Source organism: Pseudophryne corroboree, chromosome 5 (genome assembly GCF_028390025.1).
Source record: "Pseudophryne corroboree isolate aPseCor3 chromosome 5, aPseCor3.hap2, whole genome shotgun sequence".
In the NCBI taxonomy this organism is placed as follows: Eukaryota; Metazoa; Chordata; class Amphibia; order Anura; family Myobatrachidae; genus Pseudophryne; species Pseudophryne corroboree.
In genome coordinates, this window is record NC_086448.1 from 303,500,217 (window position 1) to 303,526,989 (window position 26,773).

The 26,773-nt window shown below is 45.6% G+C and overlaps 1 protein-coding gene across 7 annotated transcripts in view; it reads left to right on the top strand.

Annotated features, from left to right (window-relative positions):
* The window catches only part of TPK1 (thiamin pyrophosphokinase 1), a 1,127,731-nt gene that overhangs the window by 305,405 nt on the left and 795,553 nt on the right, over window positions 1–26,773 (top strand). For 6 of the 7 annotated variants that reach the window (XM_063922440.1, XM_063922443.1, XM_063922447.1 and 3 more), the window contains one exon: window positions 24,718–24,792. In XM_063922440.1, the coding sequence (XP_063778510.1) occupies window positions 24,718–24,792 (75 nt within the window). Of the gene's footprint in view, window positions 1–2,670; window positions 2,832–24,717; window positions 24,793–26,773 lie in introns of those variants that run through there. The other variant, XM_063922445.1, reaches the window with a different exon arrangement.

Below are 26,773 nucleotides of genomic sequence, written 5' to 3' on the forward strand. Positions count from 1 at the left end.
CTATTGTTCTGTGTGCTGGTTCGTAATCTCACCACTATTTTTATCTATGCTTCTCTCAAAGCATGTCCGTTTCCTCGGGCACAGTTTCCTAGACAGAGTCTGGTAGGAGGGGCATAGAGGGAGGAGCCAGCGCACTCTATCAAATTCTTAAAGTGCAGAAGGCTCCTAGTGGACCCGTCTATACCCCATGGTACTAAATGGACCCCCAGTATACTCTACGGACTACGAGAAAAGGATTTACCGGTAGGTAATTAAAATCTTATTTTGTGCTATAATTCTAGCCAGCAAAACCATAGATAAGCATAGGAGAAAATGGGTAAAGCTGTCTGTACCCCCAAAAAAGCCAAACTAATATAAGAAAACATTATAGAAGTTTATTAGTGACCATAATGAAGCTATTTGGTGTTATTAAATTAGGTTATGCATTTTTTTTAAATGTCAAAAAATTGTAGCTTTTTTTGTCAACAACATAAGTGCTCTCATTACATTTGGGGTACGTCACAATAGGTATAAGTATATATTTGGGTCATTTTAGGGGACTTTAACTCCCACCTGCAAGCCTAAAAACACTTCTCCCACTCATAAAGCACCCCAATATACCTGTCCAATACCTTGTACCCCACTTTGCATTTTTGACATATGATATAATTATTGGCCAAAATTTACATATCATTATTGCCCAATTAATAATAATTTAAAATATCTAAGTACCTAATTAGTCATTCAGGGGGGTGGCAAAGGGGTTCTAAACCAAATCCTGAAATTTTTAGCTTAAAACAGGGATTTTGCACTGCTTATCCCCTGCACAAAGATGGTGAAGAAAAATTTGCTATAGACCCTACGGGGGTTTTGCAGCTAATTGGATACCAAGTTATAGCAAATGTGTTAAAATATAGCGAAACCACGTTATCGCAGCTAATTTGAAACCCCCATAATGTTTTACAGTAATTTTACACTTCTTTGGATTACTCAATTGTGAAAAGATTATAATCTACAGTATATATAAATGTGAAACCCCTCACTTCACTCACTCACTCATCACAAATTCTCTTCCTGATATGTTAGGAAGATGAAATTTAACATAGGTATTCTGTAGGTACGAAAATAGAAAAACTACGTAATTAGAATTTAAAAAAACCTCCCATAAGGGGATGAAAAGGGTGTTGACATAATTACGTCATTACCGATGCGTGGCTTGCATTGTGGGAACGATAATGCCCAATCAGATAAAAATTTAAATTGCACCTTTAGTTTGTATAATTTAAGAAATGACAAAAATGCGAAAGCCCTCACTCACTCACTCATCACTAATTCTCTTACTTCTTGATATGTTAGGAAGATGAGATGTAACATAGGTATTCTGTAGGTAGGAAATAAAAAAAACTACGCAATTAGAATTTTAATAAACCTCCCATAAGGGAATGAAAAAGGGGTTCACATAATGACGTCATTACCGATGCATGGCTTAAGTTGCGTGAATCGATAACGGACAACAAGATAAAAATTTGGATTGCACCTCCAGTGGGTAGAATTTAATAAACTACAAAAATGGTCCTGTCACTTTTTACCGTATCTGCTACGGGTGCTCCTCGGGTAATGCCAAGAACCATGGATTAATATTTACTTACATAAAGACATCTCAAATTTACAGCTCTATAGAGTTACCAAATTTTTAACACTCATTTGTATTTACAACCGTGAAAATCAGAAACTCCTGTGCGAAGAACAAGTAGAACAGCTAGTATTTATTATAAGCCTCTAATTTGTATTATATAATCTTCTGTATTGTGTGAGTAACTGCAGGGAGGTCTCCGCCTACCTCCACCATCACACTGCCTCACTGGCAGACAGGCTTACAGATGCAATCTCACTTCTGTCTTTTGTTGTAAGAGGATGTAGATAAGTTCCCGATCGACGGGATCCCAGCGGTCGATATACCGATGCCGGAATCCTGAACGACGCCAAGATACCGACAGCCGGAATCCCGAACGTCTTTCTAGAGTGGACACGCTAGCGTCCTGCTGCAGCGGGTGTGTGGGTTAGGTTTAGGCATGAGAAGGGGGTTTAGGTTTAGGGTGCAGGGCCGGGAAGGTTAGGGTTAGGTACCACGGAGGGAAAGTTAGGTTAAGGCACTTAGAAGGGGGAGGTTAGGGTTAGGCACCAAGTGGGGAGGGGAGAGTTAGGGTTAGGCACCACCCTGGAGGGTTAGGGTTAGGCACCCCCGGGGAGGGATAGGTTTAGGCACCCACATAGGAAGGTTATGGTACTTTACAGGGGGCTGTTAGGATTCTGATGGCCGGGATGCCGCTGTCGGTATTCTGACCGCTGGTATCTCGTCCATCTGGAAATCATACTGAACCCGTTGTAAGGACATTACTGTTTCTTCTTGCCGGCACATGCAGACCTCACCCCCCATCAGGGGCGTCGGAATAGGGGGGGCAAGGGGGCAGCTCGCTCCCCCCAAACATGAGAGAGGCGCCTCTGCAAAGCAGGGAGGCGCTCTCCCTGCTTTGCTACTCTGCAGCTGCTGATTGCCGCTGCGCCTGTCACACTGCATGACAGGCAGCAGCGCTGGCAGTACAGGGATGGGAGGAGGGGTTAGCTTGTACTCACTGAGAGCAGCAGCAGGGGAAGTCCCTGCAACTCACTGCGGTGCCTCGTCTCCTCCCCTCCCTGGTATCAGCAATAAGGTCAGAAGAACATGTGCCGAGCAGTGATTGGAGGAGCTCGGCACATGCTGATTAGATGAGCCCCTGATTGGAGGAGCTGTCACATGCTCCTCTGACCCCTGGAACACGGAGGATGTCACACAGCATGGCCCTTGTCTAAATGTGAGTAATGTATTCAACCTGACTCCTCTGTCTCCATAGCTCCTGCCTGTCTCTGCCACCCTCTCTATGCAGCTGCTGTCTCTCTCTCTCTCTCTCTCTCTCTCTCTCTCTCTCTCTCTCACTGCTACATGGTTTTCTCTCTGTCAAGCATCTGCCTCCCCTCCTGTCTCTCTGCCCAGCATCTGCCATCCCTCTCCTCAGCAGCATCTGTCCCCACCCCTCTCTGCCCATCATCTGTCCCCCTCTCTGCAGCATCTGTCCCCCCTTCTCTCTGCCCAGCATCTGCTCCCCCTCTTTCTGCCCATCATCTGCCCCCCTCTCCGCAGCATCTGTCCCCCCCTCTCTCTGTCCATCATCTGTCCCCCTCTCTGCAGCATCTGTCCCCCCTTCTCTCTGCCCAGCATCTACTCCCCCTCTTTCTGACCATCATCTGCCCCCCTCTCTGCAGCATCTGTCCCCCCTTCTCTCTGCCCAGCATCTGCTCCCCCTCTTTCTGACCATCATCTGCCCCCCTCTCTGCAGCATCTGCCTCCCCTCTCTCTGCCCAGCATCTGCCCCCTCTCCACAGCATCTGTCCCCCCTTCACTCTGCCCAGCATCTGTCCCCCTCTTTCTGCCCCCCTCTCCGCAGCATCTGTCCCCCCTCCCTGCAGCATCTGTCCCCCCTCTCTCTGCCAATCATCTGCCCCCCTCTCTGCAGCATTTGTCCCCCCTTCTCTCTGCGCAGAATCTGCTCCCCCTCTTTCTGCCCATCAACTGCCCCCCTCTCCGCAGCATCTGTCCCCCCTCTCTCTGCCCAGCATCTGCCCCCTCTCCACAGCTTCTGTCCCCCCTCTCTCTGCCCAGCATCTGCCCCCCTCTCCACAGCATCTGTCCCCCCTCTCTCTGCCCAGCATCTGCCCCCCTCTCCGCAGCATCTGTCCCTCCTCTCTCTGCCCAGCATCTGCTCCCCCTCTTTCTGCCTATCATCTGCCCCCCTCTCCGCAGCATCTGTCCCCCCCTCTTTCTGCCCATCATCTATCCTCCTCTCCGCAGCATCTGTCCCCCCCCTCTCTCTGTCCATCATCTGTCCCCCTCTTTCTGCCCACCATCTGCCCCCCTCTCCGCAGCATCTGTCCCCCCTCCCTCTGACCAGCATCTGCCTCCGCTCTCTCTGCCCATCATCTGGCCCCCTCTCCGCAACATCTGTCCACCCCTCTTTCTGCCCATCATCTATCCTCCTCTCCGCAGCATCTGTCCCCCCCCTCTCTCTGTCCATCATCTGTCCCCCTCTCCGCAGCATTTGTCCCCCCTTCTCTCTGCCCAGCATCTGCCCCCTTCTCCACAGCATCCGTCCCCACTCTCTCTGCCCATCATCTGTTCCCCTCTCCGCAGCATCTGTCCCCCCTTCTCTGTGCCCAGTATCTGCTCCCCCTCTTTCTGCACATCATCTGCCCCCCTCTCCGCAGCATTTGTCCCCCCTCCCTCTGACCAGCATCTGCCTCCGCTCTCTCTGCCCATCATCTGCCTCTCCGCAGCATCTGTCCACCCCTCTTTCTGCCAATCATCTATCCTTCTCTCCGTAGCATCTGTCCACCCCTCTCCCTGCCCATCATCTGCCCCCCTCTCCGCAGCATCTGTCCCCCCTCTCTCTGCCCAACATCTGCCTCCCCTCCTCTCTCTCTGCCTGGCATCTGCCTCCCGCTGATGGTGCTCCTGTATACCAGCGCCTCTGCCCCTGCTCACGCCGGCACTGGGAGCGCTGCGGTTGGATACCTGCCGCGCAGCGGCGGAACTACTGCACCGGGGCCCAAAGCAACAAAGGGGCCCACAGCAGTAGTATGAACAGTACTAATAATGAGTCAAACTGACTCATTATAGTACTCCAAGTACGCATCCGGCTGCAGGACATGACAAAGAGGAAGGAGGCGGTCCGGGGGCTTCTGTTTCCTTCCATCCCCTCCTCTCTCCTCTGGCCTCCTCCGCTGGTGCTGACACACTGCTGCTTCTGGCTGAGGTCTGACTGTGACATCTGATCTCATGACGTCCCCAGTGCAATTGAGGAGAGGACACCCACTGCAAGGTACCCGCTTTTGCAAGTTTGGCAATATACCAGAAAGCAGCCAGTGCTTACCAAGCACTATGAGATATTAACTTATGTACTGTATGTGGGGCTGAACTGTCAAGCTGACACAGAGACCAGCCAGGGTACAGTATATATTATTCAACTGCCTGCACACTGTCAGAACACCTAACGCTGCATCCCCATGCACAGAATCTGACACCTAGGAGTTATGTGTCCTAACCCTCCCCCTCTACCCCCCTAACCCTCCCTACCTGCAGCCTCACCCTAACCCTCCAATCCCCGCAGCCTAACCCTACCTCACCGCAGTCTAACCCTAACCCCCCGCCCCTCTTTAGTGCCTAACCCTCCCCCCTTAGTGCCTAACCTTCCCTCCCCTCAGCCTAACCCTAACCCTCCCCCTTAGAGCCTAACCCTCCCCACCCCGCAGACTAACCCTCCCCGGGGGTGCATAACCCTAATCCCCCCCCCCCTTCCCACGGCCTAAACCTAACCTCCCCCCCTCCCCGCAGCCTAACCCTAACACCCACTTCCCGCAGCCTAAACCTAACTGCCCCCACTTCCACCCTCCACGGCTTACTTCTCTGGTTGCACATCACACAGACATCTAGGATCCGGCGTCGGGATTGTGATCCTATTCGGGATGCCAACGCCAGCATTCCGAGCAGTGTCGGGATTCCGACGTAGGTATTTCAAATGCCGGGATCCAAACCAGATCCCATATTTACCATGTTGCTGGTAATGCTAATAATCATAATGATGCACCGACACATATGCCTTTCATGTCACCCACTGTCACACTGTTCTGGGAATTTAGGGGCGCCAAACTCAGATTATATCTTGCCCCCCCCAACCTAAAAACGTTCTGACGCCCCTGCCCCCCATACTCTGCCAGGGGATGGCCGATGCAGGTCCACACATGAAGAACAGTCCTGGCTTACAGCATCCTCACCCTGAGGGGAGAGAGGTGATGGTGACAGAGATGGCAGGATGAGGGGAACAGATGAGAAACAGGAAGATGGGCTGAGGGGTACAGAGATGGGAGAAGGGGCGGTAAGAGGATAGAGATGGGAGATGTGCAGGTAGGGGCTAAATATGAGAGATGGGGGGATGTTGAGGGGAACAGAGATGAGAGACAGTAAGACTGGGAAGCAGGGGAGCGACGACAGAGATGAGCACCAGTGGAATAAATAAAACCTGCAACATTGGGTGCAGTAACTAACAAAATACAAAATTAGTTTATACATATTTATGCAGAACACTACACATTATTATTATAATTGCATAGCTTTTAAAAATGTCCATACTAAATTAAGTTTTAAAAATTAGCTTGATTACAGTATATAGCAGAATGATTTAAGTGCTATAATTTTGTATGGTACGTACAGTATATTACTTAGAGAAAAGAAAGTGCTGGTAACAAATACATTTCTCTTATGTCCTAGAGGATGCTGGGGTCCACATTAGTACCATGGGGTATAGACTGGTCCACTAGGAGCCATGGGCACTTTAAGAGTTTAATAATGTGGGCTGGCTCCTCCCTCTATGCCCCTCCTAGCAGACTCCGTTTAGAAAATGTGCCCGGTGGAGCCGGTCACAGCAAGAGGAGCTCCATAGGAGTTTTTCTAGTTTTCTTATTTTTATTAGAGTTAGGCACAGGGAGGCTGCTGGCAACAGCCTCCCTGCTTCGTGGGACTTAGGGGGGGGAGTAGTGTCCAACCCTCTGAGGTTAATGGCCACTAGCTCCGCTGACAGGACACTGAGCTCTTGAGGGTGGCAATCGCAAGCCCCCGAGGCGACCGCTCGCTTCCGCAGCACTGCCGCCACCCCCTAACAGAGCCAGAAGACGTCGGCGGTGGGTTGGACACCGGTGACCCGACAAGCGGGAGCCGGTAAGAATGGCGGCATCAGGGTGGGAGCCCAGCGCTGATGCTGCGCTCCGGAGGGCTCAGAGGTATAGTTGTGCGGTGCTGTGATGGGTGCCCTGGGCCAGCGCAATACCCTTCAAACTGGTCACTACTGCTATCAGGGACATCTGTACTGCTGCTATCCACCATTACCTCAGGCCAGTATAATCTCCAGAAGTGCGGGAAGATGCGCCATTACAGGGGGCGGAGTTTCTCAGAGTGGACCCAGCACTCACCAGCGCCATTTTCTCCCTGCAGATCACTCTACAGCGATGCTGACAGGGAGCGCTGACCCTCCACATAACTCCAGCTATCCTGTGCGGTACCAGTGGGTTATAGAAGGAAGGGGGGGGGGGGCAGTGTTTAGTCACATATAAGGGCTGTGTAGTCTATTAAGGTTACTCAGCTAGCGCCAGGCTTTTATTATATAACTGCCTACTGGGGCGCTGTGTGTGCTGGCTCCTTAACTCTGTTTCTCTCTGAAGGTACTTGGGGAAACTGTGTCTGACATTTTCCTGTGTGTGTGTGTGTGTGTGTGTGTGTGTGTGTGTGTATATATAGATCTCACTTTACCATGTCCAGGGACTCTGTGTCTTGTGCCGCAGAGTATGTATCTTCTCCAGAGGACTCCATTCCATATACTCAGGAATGTAATATTATGTCTCTGCCTTCTGAATCCGAACCAGTGTGGGTGGCTTCAATTAAGGTAGTGATATCCCAGCTTTCATCTAGGATAGCTCATAATGAGACCGAAACACAGGTTTTGAGAAACTCTGTGGAGGTTTTGTCAGGTACTCCCAATGCCTCCTCAAAATCCCCTAGTATATGCCCAAACAATCCAAGTCGACTCAGATACCGACTTTGATACGGGTGACAGGGATATAAGAGGGGGTGAGGCATCCCTTGCAAAGGAGGGGGTGCAGCTCATGATTGAGGCCATTAGGGACGTTTTACACATTACTGACAAAGTACCTGAGCTGGTTGAGGAGGCTTACTTTACTGACAGTAAGAAAGCTCCCCTTACCTTCCCTGCGTCTAAGGAATTAAACGCATTGTTTGAAAAATCCTGGGAAAACCCGGAGAAAAAATTCCAGATCCCAAAGAGGGTTCTCATTGCTTTTCCTTTCCCTCATGAGGATAGAAAAAAGTGGGAAAACCCCCCTATAGTAGACGCTTCTGTATCTAGATTGTCTAAGAAGGTGGTTTTACCTGTCCCTCGGTCTGCTGCTTTGAAAGAACCGGCAGACCGCAAAATTGAGACTACGCTCAAATCCATATACACTGTTTCAGGCGTGGTGTTAAGACCCACTATTGCCTGTGCATGGATTTCTAAAGCCATAATAAAGTGGTCAGGCACGTTACTAGAGGATTTAGATTCTATGTATAAAAGTGACATTTTAAATGTTTTTACGTCACATACAGGATTCTGCAGGTTTCATGGTGGAGGCCATGAAGGATCTGGGTAATCTGACTGCAAGGACGTCTTCCATGGCTGTCTAGGCACGCAGGCGACTCTGGCTGCGCCAATGGTCTGCGGATGCGGAATCCAAGAAAAGTGTGGAGAACCTAACCTTCACAGGCCAGGCTCTATTTGGGGAAGCATTGGATGCGGGTAAGTCTACCTTTCTTCCCTCAGCCACTCCGACACCAAAAAAATCCTTTTCTACGTCTACAATGCAGTCCTGTCGGATCGCAAAGGTTAAGATGTCCAAGCCCCTTCCACTTTCTTCAGAGGTGGTTGGGGAAAATCCAGAAAACCTGCACCTGCAGGTTTCCAGGAACAGAAACCTGGTTCTGTTTCCTCAAAATTCTCAGCATGACGGTGGACCTCCCAGCCTGGAGATCGGGTAGGTGGGAGCGAAACTCAGAAATTTCAGTCACGTCTGGATCCCTGGGTAAAGGATATTGTGTCCCATTGGTACAGACTGTAGTTTCAAGTACTCCCATCTCACAGATTCTTCAAGTCAGGCTTACCAGCTTTGCTGATAGAAAAAGCTATTCTACAGGAAGCCATTCAGAAAATGGAAAAGGCAAATGTCATTATTCCAGTTCACCCTCATCTGGAAAGCAAGGGTTCCTATTCAAACCTGTTTGTGGTACCGAAACCAGACGGTTCGGTCGGGCCAATTTTGAACCTGAAACCCTTATTTGAGGGAATTCAAGTTCAAAATGGAGTCTCTGAGAGCGGTGATCTCAGGTCTAGAAGAGGGGGAATTACTGGTATCCCTAGATATCAAGGATGCGTACCTCCACATTCCGATTTGGCCGCCGCACAGGCTTATCTCAGATTTGCACTGTTGGACTGTCACTATCAGTTCCAGGCACTGCCATTCGGCCTATCCACGGCACCCAGGGTGTTCACCAAGGTAATGGCAGAAATGATGCTACTCCTCCGCATGCAGGGAATGAACATAATTCCATATCTGGACGATCTGCTGATAAAGACATCTTCAAAGGAGAAGTTGTTGCAGTCCATTGCTCTCACGACTCGACTGCTCAGGGATCATGGATGGATCCTGAATCTTCCAATTTGGAGCCGACAAGGAGATTGTCTTTCCTGGGTATGATCCTCGACAATGAAGTGCAGAGGGTGTTTCTACTGGTGGAGAAAGCGTTGGTGATACAATCAATGGTCCGGAATGTCTTGAAGCCTGCCCGGGTATCGGTTAATCAGTGCATTCGCCTTCTGGGGAAGATGGTTGCCTCCTACAAGGCTCTACTGTACGGAAGATTTCATGCACGGTCTTTCCAACTGGATCTCCTGGACAAGTGGTCGGGATCTCACCTGCACATGCACCAGAGAATATGTCTGTCACCGAAAGCCAAGATTTCACTCCTATGGTGGCTACAAATACCTCACCTTCTCGAGGGCCGCAGGTTCGGGATTCAGAACTGGATCCTTCTAACCACGGATGCAGGTCTTAGAGGTTGTAGGCGCAGTCACCCAAGGGGAAATCCATTCTTCCGATAAACATTCTGGAACTAAGAGCCGTGTACAATGGTCTTCCACAAGCGGCCCATCTTCTGCAAGATCAGGCCATTCAGGTGCAGTCGGACAGTGTAACAACGGTGGCCTACATAAACCGACAGGGCGGAACGAAGAGCAGAGCTGCAAAGTCAGAGGTAACAAGAATCCTCCTCTGGGCAGAAAAGCATGCTGTGGTGCTGTCAGCAATCTTCATTCTGGGAGTGGACAACATGGAAGCGGACTTCCTCAGCAGACACGATCTCCATTCGGGAGAGTGGGGCCTCCATCCGGAGGTGTTCACAGAGGTGACAAGTCTTTGGGGGTGTACCTCAAATAGACAAGATGGACTCCCGCCTCAACAAGAAGCTTTGAAGGTACTTTTTCAGGTCGAGAGACCCACAGGCAGTGGCGGTGGACGCCCTGGTAACTCCGTGGGTGTTCAAGTCAGTGTACCTGTTCCATCCACTTACACTCATCCCAAGAGTTCTAAAACTCATAAAGAGATCAAGAGTTCAGGCAATCCTCATTGCTCTGGACTGGCCAAGAAGGGTTTGGTACGTGGATCTTCTGGAGTTACTGCTGGAAGATCCGAGGCCTCTTCCTCTTTGCGAGGACCTTCTGCAATAGGTTCCGTTCGCCTATCAAGACTTACCATGGTTATGTTTGACGGCATGGAGGTTGATTGCCAGATCTTAGCTCGGAAAGGCATTCCGAACAGGGTTATTCCCACCCTGATACAGGCTAGGAAAGGATTACCGTCTAAACATTACCATTGCATTGGAAAAAGTATGTATCTTGGTGTGAATCTAAGAAGTTTCCTACCGTGGAGTTTCAACTTGGGCGGTTTCTCCTCTTCCTGCAAGCAGGTGAGGATGTGGGCCTGTGTTTCGGCTCCATAAAGGTCAAAATTTTGGCCTTGTCCATTTACTTCTAGAAACAGTTGGCTGCCCTCCCGGTGGTTCAGAATTTCTTGAAAGGGGTTCTGCACAACCAGCCTCCCTTTGTGCCTCCTACGGCACCTTGGGACCTTAACGTGGTGCTGCAGTTCCTACAGTCGGATTGGTTTGAGCCTTTACAGGAGGTTGAGGTCAAGTTTCTTACTTGAAAGGCGGTCACACTGTTGGCATTAGCATCTGCTAGACGTGTGTCATTGGGGGCATTGTCCTGCAAGAGCCCCTACTTGATTTTCCATGACGATAGAGCTGAGCTCAGGACGCGTCAGCAGTTTCTTCCGAAGGTTGTGTCCGCTTTTCACATCAACCAACCTATTGTGGTGCCATTGGCTACTGACTCCTCAATTACCTCAAAGTCCTTGGATGTTATGGGGCTTTGAAGATTTATGTGAAGAGAACTTCTCGTCACAGATAGTCAGACTCTCTGTTTGTCCTTTATGATCCCAACAAGGTAGGGTGTCCTGCTTCTAAGCAGACAATTTCTCGCTGGATAAGGTTCACTATCCAGCATGCGTATTCTACGGCAGGATTGCCGTGTCCGAAATCGGTTAAGTCCCACTCTGCTCGTAAGGTGGGTTCTTCCTGGGCGGCTGTCTGGGGCGTCTCGGCTTTACAGCTTTGCAGAGCGGCTACTTGGTCAGGGTCAAACACGTTTGCTAAGTTCTACAAGTTCGATACGTTGGCCTCTGAGGACCTAAAGTTTGGTCATTCAGTTCTGCAGGTGCCTTTGCGCTCTCCGTCCCGTACTGGGAGCTTTGGTACATCCCCATGGTACTAATGTGGACTCCAGCATCCTCTAGGAGGTAAGAGAAAATAGGATATTAATTACCTACTGGTAAATCTTTTTCTCGTAGTCCGTAGAGGATGCTGGGTGCTCGCCCAGCGCTTCGTTCTCCTGCAGTAGTTACTTGGGTCATTACTGCCTTGTTCCTTTGTTATATACTGCATTGTTACTTGGTTAAGTACTGTTGTTCAGCTGTTGCTGAGTTGTTCAAGCTGGTTAGCTTGGTTTGCTTTGTATGTGTGAGCTGGTGTGAATCTCACCACTATCTGTGTATTTCCTTCTCTCGAAGTATGTCCGTCTCCTCTCCTCGGGCAAAGTTTCTAGACTTAGTCTGGTAGGAGGGGCATAGAGGGAGGAGCCAGCCCACACTATTAAACTCTTAAAGTGCTCTTGGCTCCTAGTGGACCCATCTATACTCCATGGTAATAATGTGGACCCCAGCATCCTCTACGAACTACAAGAAAAGGATTTACCGGTAGGTAATTAAAATCCTATTTTCTTGTAGAATATGTTTTCAATATGTTTTGGCTTTTCAACCTATCTGTAGTTTTTAAGAAATATGTCTATCGTTTTTGTTTAACATGATGGGTAATACTCGCAGGATTTCTGGCTTGAATCCTTTATCAAGGTATACGACCAAGTTTATCAAGGTACAGTAATTGAAGGAAGGAGTAGCGAAAATATATGTTATATTGAGTACACACATGGCGGACGTCCGCTGACCTATCTAACTATTAGTAAATGCATACTCACTTACCAGTCGTCCTCCCAATGTGTCGTGCTTGATGTCACAACTGGGCGGGCATTTAAATGTGTCCATCCAGTTAAGATGTCAGTTACCAGCACAACTGCAGGTGATGTTGCCCTATCTCCACAGCAGACTTGCCAGTGACAGTGCTGTGGCCACTGCCGGCTCCCGGCTGCATGCGAGATCTTGCAATAATACAGAGATCTCACGCATGCCCAGTGGCACCAGACGGACAGGGAGACACAGCACATCGGAACTAAGCTAATGCACTGTGTGCTCCTACGGGGATTACCGGATGTTAATACATCTTGTTGGTGTAGCTTCCTGCTTTGCATCGGTAATGATGTGATGCTGGAAGTGATATAGCAGCACAATCCCCCATTGTCCTGATCAGTGGTAAGAATAATGCTGGGTACACACTTGGCTGATCCACTGACCTATTTCTGTTGATCGGTAAGTGCATACGCGCAAACTGATTATCAGCGTGACATGTTGAGCCTGACGTTACATCTGGGTGTGCCGGCCCAGTTGTGATGTCAGTCACCGGCGGCCTCGGTAGAAAGTAGTGCCCATACACACAGCACAACGCGCCAATATTTCAGTAGATTTATTTTCCATCGGCTGTGTAGCAGGGCTGACGTGATATATCTGTGAGTGAACGGCGTCATTCACAGACATATCAGGGACACTTTCCTGCCGACGTGCCCACGATATATTGGCCAGTGTGTACTCCGCTTTACAAGTAAAGGGCTTGTGTATTAATAATTTTAGCACTGCTGCAATTATTTGCAATCCATATCGCACTGGATATTTTTATTTTTAATGAAATATTCCCACGACTGTATGTACTAAACTTAAACCTTAAGGACAACGCTAGCGAGTTACATCCCTGGCGCTTTGGTGGATGCATAAGACTACTCTGTAGGAATCATGCATGTGTACAGTGGCCCTTATTCAGGTTCCCATGGATTTGCGATGTATGCCGCAAAGTACCAATATTCAGTACTTTGCGAATACGCTGGACCTATACTGGGCATGTGCAGTACAGGTCTGACGTGGGACGCAGATCGGCAGCAGAATGTCAGTGTGGGGTTGGAGGGGACGTCAACAGCCTGTGTTTCCCAAAGCAGATGCGTGTCACCGCCGTTGAGTCATAGTGACAAGGCCAGGATCTCTGTCGGATGATAGAGATTTCCTGGCCTCTTTGCTAGAACTTTGGTGGCCGGCTTGTTTGACCCCATGGGTTACGCAGCCGGCTGATGGTGTCATAGATTATCCTAGGATGCAACTCAGATCACTAATGCAAGCAGGACGCGTGACTCCTCCTGTTGCATTCACATATTAGTGCTATCACTGCTGCTTCCATGTAAACAGCAGCTAAAGAAACTTCAATCACATCTGAATCAAGCCACGTGTCAGCTTCCGCTGCTGCCCAGAAACTGCAGGAGAAGGATTGTAATATCTCTTTCCTGCAAGTAAGCCTCCATAGGCTTAAAGTGGTGTACAGCATCTGGAGATGGTTTGTTACATACAGATGGAGCCCCGCTAATCGTTGCATCTGTCTGTGCCTGGGCACGCCTGGTGAGGTGGACCCAGGGAGTGAATGGGGTGCGCGTGCGTCGTAGACGTGCACACGCCCCATTCAAAGTGAATGGGAGCGTCTCTGTGCGCTCGGTGGCGTGCTGAGGTGCAGGTGCACCAAGGCACGCCGCTCGCGCCAGCCTGCAATGCAGCTGGCTCCATCTGTAAGTGTCAGATTGTAGTCCCTATTGATGATAATGGGGATCTGTGAAATCTTCTGCATTAAGCTGTAAGCACATTATACAGAAACTGCTTTTTCTATGTAATTTTAAGTAAAAAAAAAAAAGCTGGCAAAATAGGCCCATAAATCCACTCTACTTTCATGATGTAACAGAATTACTGTGAAAATGCAAATTGATTGAATATTTTTTATATCCATTACAATATGGCTGTTTTAATTGTGGTTTGGTATCTGTTGACCTTCAAATAACGGGGCAGATGTATTAACCTGGAGAAGGCATAAGGAAGTGATAAACCAGTGATAAGTGCAAGGGGATAAAGGCACCAGACAATCAGCTCCAATATGTAAATTAACAAGAGCTGATTGGCTGGTGCATTTATCACCTTGCATTTATCACTGGTTTATCACTTCCTAATGCCATCTCCAGGCTTAATACATCTGCCCCAATATTTCCTTTTGGTATTAATTAGTGGCAACAAAATATGCTAGACTCTATATAAGTGTGATGTAAACGATAAGGCAACGAAAACTGAAAAGAATGAAATTACTACAATGTGTTGATTCATTACCACAAATTACATTAAAATAACAGGTAAATATGTTTACATGTTCTGGCATATCTGAATGGATGTATTACTTTGAACATATTTTTCTGTGATAAAATATCTTGTAAATCTTTTGTGCAAAATTCTGCATGGTAATTTGTTATATAGAAAAGGCTGACATTTTTTTCTTATTTGGAACAATATAAATCCAATTAATTCCCTCATAATATAATAAAAACCCCAGACTTATAATGTTTGTTAATTTGCTTCTTTAAATTCCTGACTGTAGAAGGTATGCCTGTGTCATGATTCTATGCAATAAGAATCTATTTACCAGGAATTACAGCACTCTCCGTACCAGAAACAATAACATGATTCATACACCAGGCTCTTGTACAGAGCCCTAATAGATTCAGGCTAATTTTTCATCTGTCTTTAGTTATTTGATAAAACTGTCCCCTATGGTTTTATCAACAGGTTGTAAAATAGACCATTTGAGTAGCTAAGTTTCTGAGCTGCATCAACCTGTTTTCTAGTTTTATGGCTTTTTTTACAACACCAGAAACTTTGCTAAATAATTTAACTTCAGAGAAAAGAGGTGAATCCTAAAGAAAACTCCTTCTTGTAATATTTACATGATCTCCCTTTTCTAGCAAAATAGAATGACTCTTATGTCTACAACATCTCTGTTTGGGTTATATACTCACCTACGTTCCTTGCTTATTGGGGGTCATTCTGACCTGATAGCACGCTGACGTTCATCGCAGCACATCGATCAGGTCAGAAGTGCGCATGCGCCGGCGCCGAATGACTGACAGCCGATAGCTATCATTGTCTAGCGATCGCCTCTGCCTGATTGACAGGCAGAGGAGGTCGCTGGGCAGGAGATGGTGGTGTTTGGCCGCTGTTTTGTGGGCACGGTCTGGCCAACGCAGCCGCTGCGACGTTGGCCAAACTGTGCGACGGCCAGCCGCTGCGTCCTGGGCAGTGATGAGTAGCTCCCGGCCAGCACGCAAAAAGCTGCGCTGGCAGGGAGCTACTCCTGAATAGCAAAAGCATCGCCGCTGTGCGTCGCTTTTGTGTCTTGGGGGGGGGGGGGTGGGCGGGCCTTTCATGCGTGGCAGACTAGCCCTGTGCTGGGCGTCCTCCGGCATGTCAGTGTGCCTGATCGTAGCCCTGCAAAATTTTACAGAGCTACGATGAAGTCTGAATTAGGCCCATTGTCCATTCTAATGTCACCACCTGTAGTAGTTGAATCTCAGTGCTTCTAACATTTGTTGGAAATTGTTTGTCTGCTGGTATACATAATCATTCATGAACAGCTGTAGCATTAATAGCCCTATCCAGCTTTGTAAAATCGGTGCCTGCATGCCATCTAAAACCTGGAAATGCATGCCCAGTCAGTGCCAGTTTATTATTGCAGGAAAAAGTAGGAGGTGAAAGTCAAAAAAGTATTATTGAAACTAGAAGTGAAATCAAACCAAGAAAGAAAAAACTGCACAGTAGTGGTTGTTCTGTTGAAAACCCAAAGAAATATTTATAATGTAGCATTTGACAATATAATTTAATACTCTTTGGCAGAGATTCAATTAAACGATAAAACCGCAAAAGACCTTTCTGGAGACTGTGGGCATTAACTACAGAAGCCAGATTCTGATCTCAACCTATGGCGGTGCACATAGAATCTGGCAACATTAATTGCTGGAAAAATGTGCAATACAAGTTACTGATGGTAGTTTACCTTGAATTGAATCTGCCTCATTGAGTCTGATGCTACGTTGAACATACACTTGTTTGCAGAGTGTATTTTATATGTTTTTGCAAGTACATTTTTGCTGCATCACCACTTGCGACTGAAGGGGTGTAACTGGGCGGCACAATTCACTGAGGATGTGTCCACAACTGCAGGATGTTTTTAGTATTATTATAATTAGGTGTCATTTTATATGGTTAAATATTACCGCCACCTAATTCCATTGATTGCAAATGTTTTTGGCACTGCTTCCAGACTGCCCCCTTACACTGATAGGAGGAACAGGAGTGGCTACTGTCCATAACAATGGACATCCAGTGGAGGACTATACGGAAATGGGTTCTCTGCGCACTGAGGTGTTAGTCTGAGGCGGGGTGTGCTGCTGGTAATGAGGGGTGTCCCGCCCCCCCTTAAATGGTAAGTATACAGATGTGGATAAATCCACAGGGAACCAGCGCTCAAACCCTATTTGTAGTGGTGAATGATACGGTTATAAAGTGAAACTAAAATCAATAATGAAAAAGCAGGTAATATACTTAAGGTTGTTTATTCTAAGATGCTGAGATACTTTCTTTCCCAACAGGTATAAATTCGGTTTAAAAGTCAATCAGTGATTGGGGCACGCTCCTGGTTTGAGCTTAAATTCTGAAGTGCAAGGTTCAATTGAAAGAACAAATGCTGTAATCTTTGTAAAGTCGAAAAAAAGAAAAAGAAAATTGCCACAAAAAAATAATAATGATAATATGTACTAAAGTCCAAATGGTTTACAAGTCTATACAGACTGCGGCGTCCCGCTAATCTGTGCTCTGAAGTGAAGGATTCTCTTGTGAAGTGATGAACTGTTGACAGCAGTAGTGTATGCTTTGGTTAGAGTGGAGAATAAGGACCCTGGACTGGCGCTATTCCTCCTGCAGCACGTCCCACAGTAGAGCGCCCGAATCAGGCCCGCTATGTGGGGCCGCTGACCTGGGGTGTGCGCCTGTCACAGAGGCAAAGTGGACACGGCCGGAGCTCTCCGAGCAGCTGGCCGCGCCTCTCCTCCTCCTGCAGGGACTTACCTTCTCCCTTCCCCTCCGCCTTCCACTCTCCGCTGTCTCGGGCTTCTTCCGTCGCCTGGCAACCGGTTGCTTCCGGAACTACGGATCACGTGACCGGATGGTTTGCGGAAAGGATTAGCAGTACTGTCCTTCTTTGTAGTGAATATTCGTCCTCAGTCCAATGTAGTATAGATGGGTAGCTCCAACGCGTTTCGACCTGTTAGGGTCTTCCTCTGGGAGTCATTTGTGTGTTTAGGTTGCAGGAATTTAAGGTGTCCTGATAGGGTGGGATCAATTCCCATTGATCCTCTGATCTGGCTTTGTGATTGGCTCACAGCTTGTCAATCGAAGTTTATGGGAGGATGTGACATCATCACAGTGCTTTAGAGTGTGCCCAGTATTATCTGGCTTTGTGATTGGCTCACAGCTTGTCAATCAAAGTTTATGGGAGGATGTGACATCATCACAGTGCTTTAGAGTGTGCCCAGTATTAAAAAAAGGAAAATAATGGAAAAATATATCCGTAGTGAAAAGGATATATATAAAGTTACAATATAGCAGTTATATGAATCAATCTTGCAGAATGGTGTTAATACTCAAAATAATGAACCTTGGGATATTTTGAGGCTATGTTCAAACGCATGAGAATAATGATTAACCCTCTACAGCATTAACCAATGCCTGTCACTACTTTGATGTAAGATATCATAGAATAGTGAATGTAGCTGCTGTTGAATTGACTTGAAATGGGATATGTCTTCATTTGCATATGACAGACCTAATTTCGTTGTCAATGTTGAGCCCTTTGGGGGCCAGTGTCCCTAAGTTAATCATCATGCACAGTTCTTCCTTATTGATTCTGGAGATGTAATCACCTCCTCTCCAGTTCTTTTTGACCTCTTTTACACCAGTGAACTTAAGTAGAGCAGGGTTTGAGTTGTGAAACTCTTTGAAATGTTGGGATAATGGGTGGTCTTCTGTGCCTTTCCTAATGTTGCGTACGTGTTCCCCAATTCTGACTTTCAGTGGTCGTATTGTTCTTCCTACGTATTGTTTAACACATGGGCATTGGAGGATGTATATAATGCCCTTGCTGTGGCATGTCAACCTATCCCTTATCTTATACTCATGTGTATTCGCCTCAGATATTATGCTATATGTTGGTGTAGTACTCCTGGAATTGGTTACCTTACAACCTACACATGTCCCGCAATGGAAAAACCCTCCTTTGCTATGTGAGCCATCAATGGTAGTCTGTGTGGTGTTTGTCGGAGGTATGCAGCTATGTATAAGTTTTTGTTTTATGTCTGGAGCTTTTTTGTATACTACCTTAGGATTCTGTGGTAGTATCTCTGCCAAGGTGTCATCTTGTAGTAATATTGGCCAGTGTTTTTTGAGGATCTTCTTGACTTTATGTGCCTGGTCAGAATATTGTGTGATGAATATAGGTCCTTCAGTCATATTTTTTTGTGCAGATTTGTCCTTGTAGTCCAAAAGTGTTGAGCGATCATTTGCTCGAACTGTGTCAAAGGCCCTTTTTACCAAGTCAGGGTGATAATTTTTCTCTTTGAATCTTTCACTCAGGGTGTGTCCCTGTGTGTCGTAATCATTTAGCCTAGAGCAGTTGCGTCTAAGTCTTTTAAACTGGCCCATCGGGATACCGTTGAGCCAGGTAGGATGATGTCCACTTGAGGCTAGTATAAAGCTGTTTACATCAACTGCTTTATTGAATGTGTTGGTGTGCAACGTCCCTTCCTTTACAAAGATATTGAGATCTAGAAATTCCACCTTTTCTTGACTGTAATGTGAGGTGAATTGCAGATTGCGGTCATTGTTGTTGAGATGTGATAGAAAGCTCTTAAGTGATTGTTCGTCCCCTTTCCAGATGAAAAAGACATCATCTATATACCTGGTCCAGAGGACGAGATTTGCGCCAAGGTCTGGGTCTGACCATATGATGTCGTCTTCCCATTTACTCATAAAGAGGTTTGCGTAACTTGAACAGAACTCACTCTCAGTAGGGTAAGACAAGGAGAGGAGAAAATAATATTAGTCAAGAAAAATAAGATACTCAGGGACAAATTTGGTATACATCACAAAACACGACCAAAGAACAGAACCAAAGGGACACATACTAACATTACAAACAAGGTGACAGCGGACAACATTCAGAAATCAGGAAATCCCAGGACACCCGTTTACAAAAGATTAAGATTAACATATCAACAGTACATGACAAAGTTATACTCAAAAACCCCCAAATAAACTTGCAAGAATCTACAACATAAGACAATCGATACATCACTGGATTCCACTACCAGTACAGACTGTGACACTTCCTTCTCTGTATACGACATTGAAGAGGAAATACCACATGAACTAGCGAGACACTCTCTAGAACAAGGGTGGCTGGACACCGAGTTAGCAGCACTTAACTCTTTACCTCTACACATAGACCAAACCGAAAAGAACACACTCACCGCTACAATTAACATTGAGTCAGCAGAGGTTGGCACATTACTCCAATGTGCAGATCAGGATTTTTTAGGAACAATGACAGACCGCATCTACCAGGAAGGGTCTGTCATAACACACAACAAATCATCGAAAAGGAAACTGTCAGAACCAGACGAGGATGCAGGGGAGGACAAAAAAGGCAGACACGGGCCGTGACTAACACTGACAAGAAAGGACAAGGGATTTTCAACCTTACTAACGTCATCTTAGACACTCACCAAGTTAGTGCCCTGGATAAGGGAATTAAATTTGCACCAACTAGATCACTCAATAAATTTGAAACCTACATGGACATCCAAAAATTCACCCGCAAACTGACACTCAAGAAATTTTTTCATAAGACACCGATACAGCAACATAAACCCACCAGCAATGACCCATTTGTACATACCAGTTTAAAACCCAAATCGCAGTTCTATCCCAGCCACATGACGGGCAACCACATAGCCACATTTACCAGCATGGTGGAAAAGGACATCATGAAACTAGATAGACAGAATCCCAGGCCCAGACAATTGAACATGACCAATAAGGAAAGGAGAGCCATCTCTGATCTAAGTAAAAATACTGATATAATCATAAAGCCAGCTGATAAGGGAGGGGGGATAGTACTTCTCAATAAAGCAGACTACATGGAGGAGGCCAATAGGATCCTTAATGACACTAACACCTATAAGAAACTTAAAGGAGACCCCACAACCTTGTTCAAACAACAATTACAAACTCTACTCAAAGAGGGACTAGACATAGGCATTCTATCCACACAGGAACACACTTACCTGGATACACAACATCCCATAATACCGGTATTTTATTACTTACCAAAAATCCATAAACATCCTACCAAACCACCAGGTAGACCTATTATTTCCGGCATAGGTTCCATCAGTTCCAATCTATCACAGTACATTGACACTTTCCTGCAGCCGTATGTTAAACAGCAAAAATCGTACCTCAAAGATACCACGGACATCCTACAGAAACTGCAATCTATTTCATGGGAAGACAATTATTGGCTAGCTACAAGCGATGTAACATCCTTGTACTCAGTTATAGATCACACACAGGGACGACGTAGCATACAACATTTCCTAGACAAGGACCCAGACATGAAGATAGAACAGCGGGAATTCATTCTAGGAGGAATAGACTACATACTGACTCACAACTATGTCTGGTTCGATAACAATTTCTTTCTGCAAACCACAGGGACCGCCATGGGGACGAGATTTGCACCAAGTTACGCAAACCTCTTTATGAGTAAATGGGAAGACGACATCATATGGTCAGACCCAGACCTTGGCGCAAATCTCGTCCTCTGGACCAGGTATATAGATGATGTCTTTTTCATCTGGAAAGGGGACGAACAATCACTTAAGAGCTTTCTATCACATCTCAACAACAATGACCGCAATCTGCAATTGACCTCACATTACAGTCAAGAAAAGGTGGAATTTCTAGATCTCAATATCTTTGTAAAGGAAGGGACGTTGCACACCAACACATTCAATAAAGCAGTTGATGTAAACAGCTTTATACTAGTCTCAAGTGGACATCATCCTACCTGGCTCAACGGTATCCCAATGGGCCAGTTTAAAAGACTTAGACGCAACTGCTCTAGGCTAAATGATTACGACACACAGGGACACACCCTGAGTGAAAGATTCAAAGAGAAAAATTATCACCCTGACTTGGTAAAAAGGGCCTTTGACACAGTTCGAGCAAATGATCGCTCAACACTTTTGGACTACAAGGACAAATCTGCACAAAAAAATATGACTGAAGGACCTATATTCATCACACAATATTCTGACCAGGCACATAAAGTCAAGAAGATCCTCAAAAAACACTGGCCAATATTACTACAAGATGACACCTTGGCAGAGATACTACCACAGAATCCTAAGGTAGTATACAAAAAAGCTCCAGACATAAAACAAAAACTTATACATAGCTGCATACCTCCGACAAACACCACACAGACTACCATTGATGGCTCACATAGCAAAGGAGGGTTTTTCCATTGCGGGACATGTGTAGGTTGTAAGGTAACCAATTCCAGGAGTACTACACCAACATATAGCATAATATCTGAGGCGAATACACATGAGTATAAGATAAGGGATAGGTTGACATGCCACAGCAAGGGCATTATATAAATCCTCCAATGCCCATGTGTTAAACAATACGTAGGAAGAACAATACGACCACTGAAAGTCAGAATTGGGGAACACGTACGCAACATTAGGAAAGGCACAGAAGACCACCCATTATCCCAACATTTCAAAGAGTTTCACAACTCAAACCCTGCTCTACTTAAGTTCACTGGTGTAAAAGAGGTCAAAAAGAACTGGAGAGGAGGTGATTACATCTCCAGAATCAATAAGGAAGAACTGTGCATGATGATTAACTTAGGGACACTGGCCCCCAAAGGGCTCAACATTGACAACGAAATTAGGTCTGTCATATGCAAATGAAGACATATCCCATTTCAAGTCAATTCAACAGCAGCTACATTCACTATTCTATGATATCTTACATCAAAGTAGTGACAGGCATTGGTTAATGCTGTAGAGGGTTAATCATTATTCTCATGCGTTTGAACATAGCCTCAAAATATCCCAAGGTTCATTATTTTGAGTATTAACACCATTCTGCAAGATTGATTCATATAACTGCTATATTGTAACTTTATATATATCCTTTTCACTACGGATATATTTTTCCATTATTTTCCTTTTTTTAATACTGGGCACACTCTAAAGCACTGTGATGATGTCACATCCTCCCATAAACTTCGATTGACAAGCTGTGAGCCAATCACAAAGCCAGATAATACTGGGCACACTCTAAAGCACTGTGATGATGTCACATCCTCCCATAAACTTCGATTGACAAGCTGTGAGCCAATCACAAAGCCAGATCAGAGGACCAATGGGAATTGATCCCACCCTATCAGGACACCTTAAATTCCTGCAACCTAAACACACAAATGACTACCAGAGGAAGACCCTAACAGGTCGAAACGCGTTGGAGCTACCCATCTATACTACATTGGACTGAGGACGAATATTCACTACAAAGAAGGACAGTACTGCTAATCCTTTCCGCAAACCATCCGGTCACGTGATCCGTAGTTCCGGAAGCAACCGGTTGCCAGGCGACGGAAGAAGCTCGAGACAGCGGAGAGTGGAAGGCGGAGGGGAAGGGAGAAGGTAAGTCCCTGCAGGAGGAGGAGAGGCGCGGCCAGCTGCTCGGAGAGCTCCGGCCGTGTCCACTTTGCCTCTGTGACAGGCGCACACCCCAGGTCAGCGGCCCCACAGAGCGGGCCTGATTCGGGCGCTCTACTGTGGGACGTGCTGCAGGAGGAATAGCGCCAGTCCAGGGTCCTTATTCTCCACTCTAACCAAAGCATACACTACCGCTGTCAACTGTTCATCACTTCACAAGAGAATCCTTCACTTGAGAGCACAGATTAGCGGGACGCCGCAGTCTGTATAGACTTGTAAACCGTTTGGACTTTAGTACATATTATCATTATTATTTTTTTGTGGCAATTTTCTTTTTCTTTTTTTCGACTTTACAAAGATTACAGCATTTGTTCTTTCAATTGAACCTTGCACTTCAGAATTTAAGCTCAAACCAGGAGCGTGCCCCAATCACTGATTGACTTTTAAACCGAATTTATACCTGTTGGGAAAGAAAGTATCTCAGCATCTTAGAATAAACAACCTTAAGTATATTACCTGCTTTTTCATTATTGATTTTAGTTTCACTTTATAACCGTATCATTCACCACTACAAATAGGGTTTGAGCGCTGGTTCCCTGTGGATTTATCCACATCTGTATCCAGTGGAGGACAACCACTAAAAGTCTGTAATACCCCTTTCACACAGCCATAAATATCCCGAGTTAAAACACATGAACACGCATCAACCCGGGAAATTTCTTGGTGTGAAAGGGTACAGGGACAAAAACCAGGGTTTTCTGTCCCCGCATTTCAACCCTGCAATCGACCAGGGTTGGTCCCGGGATGATCCCTGGACCCTGGACAGTGTGAATGGTGCAGGGACATGTCTCACCTTCCCGGGTTGCCTATACTGATGCTGATTGGCTATTCAGGGCACTTCCTGGTCTTGTGTTTTTTCTGAGACGCCCATTTTCAGAAAATGCAGGGCCATCCCGGGTTCAGTATGAAAGGTGCAGACCTGTGATGTCCCGGCAAAAAATGCTGGTGTGAAAGGTGCCAACCCGGGAATGTCCCTGCATGAGCCCGTGGCAGAATTTGTTGTCAGTGTGTAAAGCATGTTTCTGGTGTGAAATGGGTATAAGATGCAGGATAGGGATAAAGGTGACAATCCCGTTAATATTCTTTATAATGAGGGATGTTCACACAGTGCTAATGAATAAAATAAGGCTGACTTCCAAGATCTGTTGTTATGAATGACTGAGAGGTACAGTAGATACAAAAACAAATCAATATAATTTCTGGATGTGTTTTACCATAAGGCAGCTGGAAGAAAAAAAATCACTGTTATTTACATCCAGTTGAGTACAAGGGACCTTTTTTTATTCTTTCTATTTATAGACCGACCAATAAACTTGAAATGGAAGGTGGTTAATCCTGCTATAGTTTGCTTCCTTGTAAATGTAAGCAATCAACTGATAATTTGCAAGAAATATGTCCATAAATATGAACGGTGCTGTATATTCAGTAGACTTACGTATTTTCACAGTCAATTTTAGTTCATTCAGTTGTTTTTTTTATCTATATCTGATCTCCGTAACTACTTGAATAGTAAAATGAGAAACAATTTCACCTTTTTCTCTGTCTTTTTGTTTTTTTACAGAGCACTTGAGTTGTGGACTTATTATTCTCAATCAGCCACTGGACAGAAATATGTTGAATCAGCTATGGCGTAAAGGTACTTCAGTTATTTGTTTTTAGTTTGTTTAAAGGTTCATAGATTCAATGTATTTTCTCATTTTTATATAATACATGTTCATAAATTTGCCCAGTATTATCACAAGCTGAGGTCTATGCTGCAGTTTGTGGCAGTTATTTGCCATTATTATATATTGCTGACAACTTGACTTTATTTCCAGGGATAGTCCCATGTTTTAAAGATATTTTTCTGGTTTTTTTTTCAGTGTACATTGTAAGCTTCCTTATTATGTATTTCCTTTTTACTCTATGTCAGCCTTAACATTTGGGCTAGCTACATAGTTCTATGAGAAAAAGACCAGAAAAAGAGACAATAGAAAATACTGTACATAATGTGACTCCTATTTCCCTTCTGTGTTGTTTTCCTGTGTCTCAGTTGAATAGAGTATTTGTAATGTTAGTGTAGCGTGTTTGATATTTTCTAGCTACAGTGACTTACCTGTTCCCAGCAAGTCCAGATGGTCCTTGAGGTCAAGCAGAGACCGTGAGATCTCCATAGGAACGTTAGTTGCTGTACTACCAAGTAACAGCAGTAGTTTTGGAGATTCGTCTTCCCTCTTCTGTAGTAGGAAGCGCATCAAGATATCTTTGGCACCCATATAATGTCACTTCTGGATTGTACTCTGTGATGACCTGTCAGAAAGCTGTACAACTCTTGAGAAACTGCCCTGACTGGAGCTGCAGTTTCAAGGATGATTTCTAGCAAATGGAGCTTGATGCCACTCTACTTCTTCAAGGTGCTTTCTCTGAAACCTTTAGATAAGATTAGTTTAAGTTTAGTTTCAGAGTCTGCTGGAGAGAAAAGCAATAAAACTCATCATCATGTTTGTGTTGCATGTGATGAATTTTTAATGATTTTGAATTCCTACCTCCCAACTGTCCTAATTCTTCGCGGGATAGTCCATTTTTTTTGGGACTTTCCCACCGCGCAGTGTCTTGTGGTGAGGGAGGGGTAGTTGGGAAGCTCCTGTCACTCACTGCTCTGTGGTGAATAGGTGCTGTGCAGCTGCTGTACAAAAATATGCAAAGGCAGCAGGGGGCGTAAATCGATGGCTCCTGCATGGTTGTGTGATCTGCTGCAGAATCCGAGGATGCAGTATTGGATCACTTGCACTTGTATTAATATTATTCACATTTCTTTTTTTTTTTTCAAAATATATTTTATTGAGGCAAAGCATAAACCATAATACAGAGACATAGCCGCATTTGTATGATACAGAAAATGCAAATAGATATCCATAGAACGGTAACGGTACAGTTTCAAATCATACCTCAAATTTTCCATTTTCTAACTTAAAATATTTATCTTAGAAAGGTGACCAGTCTATAGCATGGTGAAATGAAGGAAAAGAAGAAAAATAATTTCTATGAACTTATAACCGGTCCAACACAAAAGTAGAATTTTAGCTATATAAAGGCATCCAACAACGTGGAGGACGCATAATATAAACAATAAACATACAAAAACAGAGAAAACGATTCATATAATATCCACCAAGGTGAGAGAGGCCATCCACCCATCCATGGAGAGACTGTCAGAGCGAAAACAGTAACCTATACATCAGAGATCCAAGAATATGTAGATGGAGGCCAAGGGAAGATGGAGAAGAAAGGAAGAAATAGGTAGGCATGTTAGCGAAGGAAAAGAAGGGATAGTTGGCAGTTCAGAGTTATGGAAGGAGGACAAGGGGTCTGTGGTCCAGGAGACGGTGACAGTACCATGTGGTGCCATGGAAACTTTGTTGGATAGCTAGTTTGGTAGGTGTAGGTAAAGTGTGAATGAACTTTTCCCAACAGTGAAATAGCGCTGGAGTCAAAACCTCCTTGTCAAGGGTTGTTTCTAGCCAGTCCCTTGTAAAAATAAGATTTTACTTACCGGTAAATCTATTTCTCGTAGTCCGTAGAGGATGCTGGGGACTTCGTAAGGACCATGGGGATTAGACGTGCTCCGCAGGAGATAG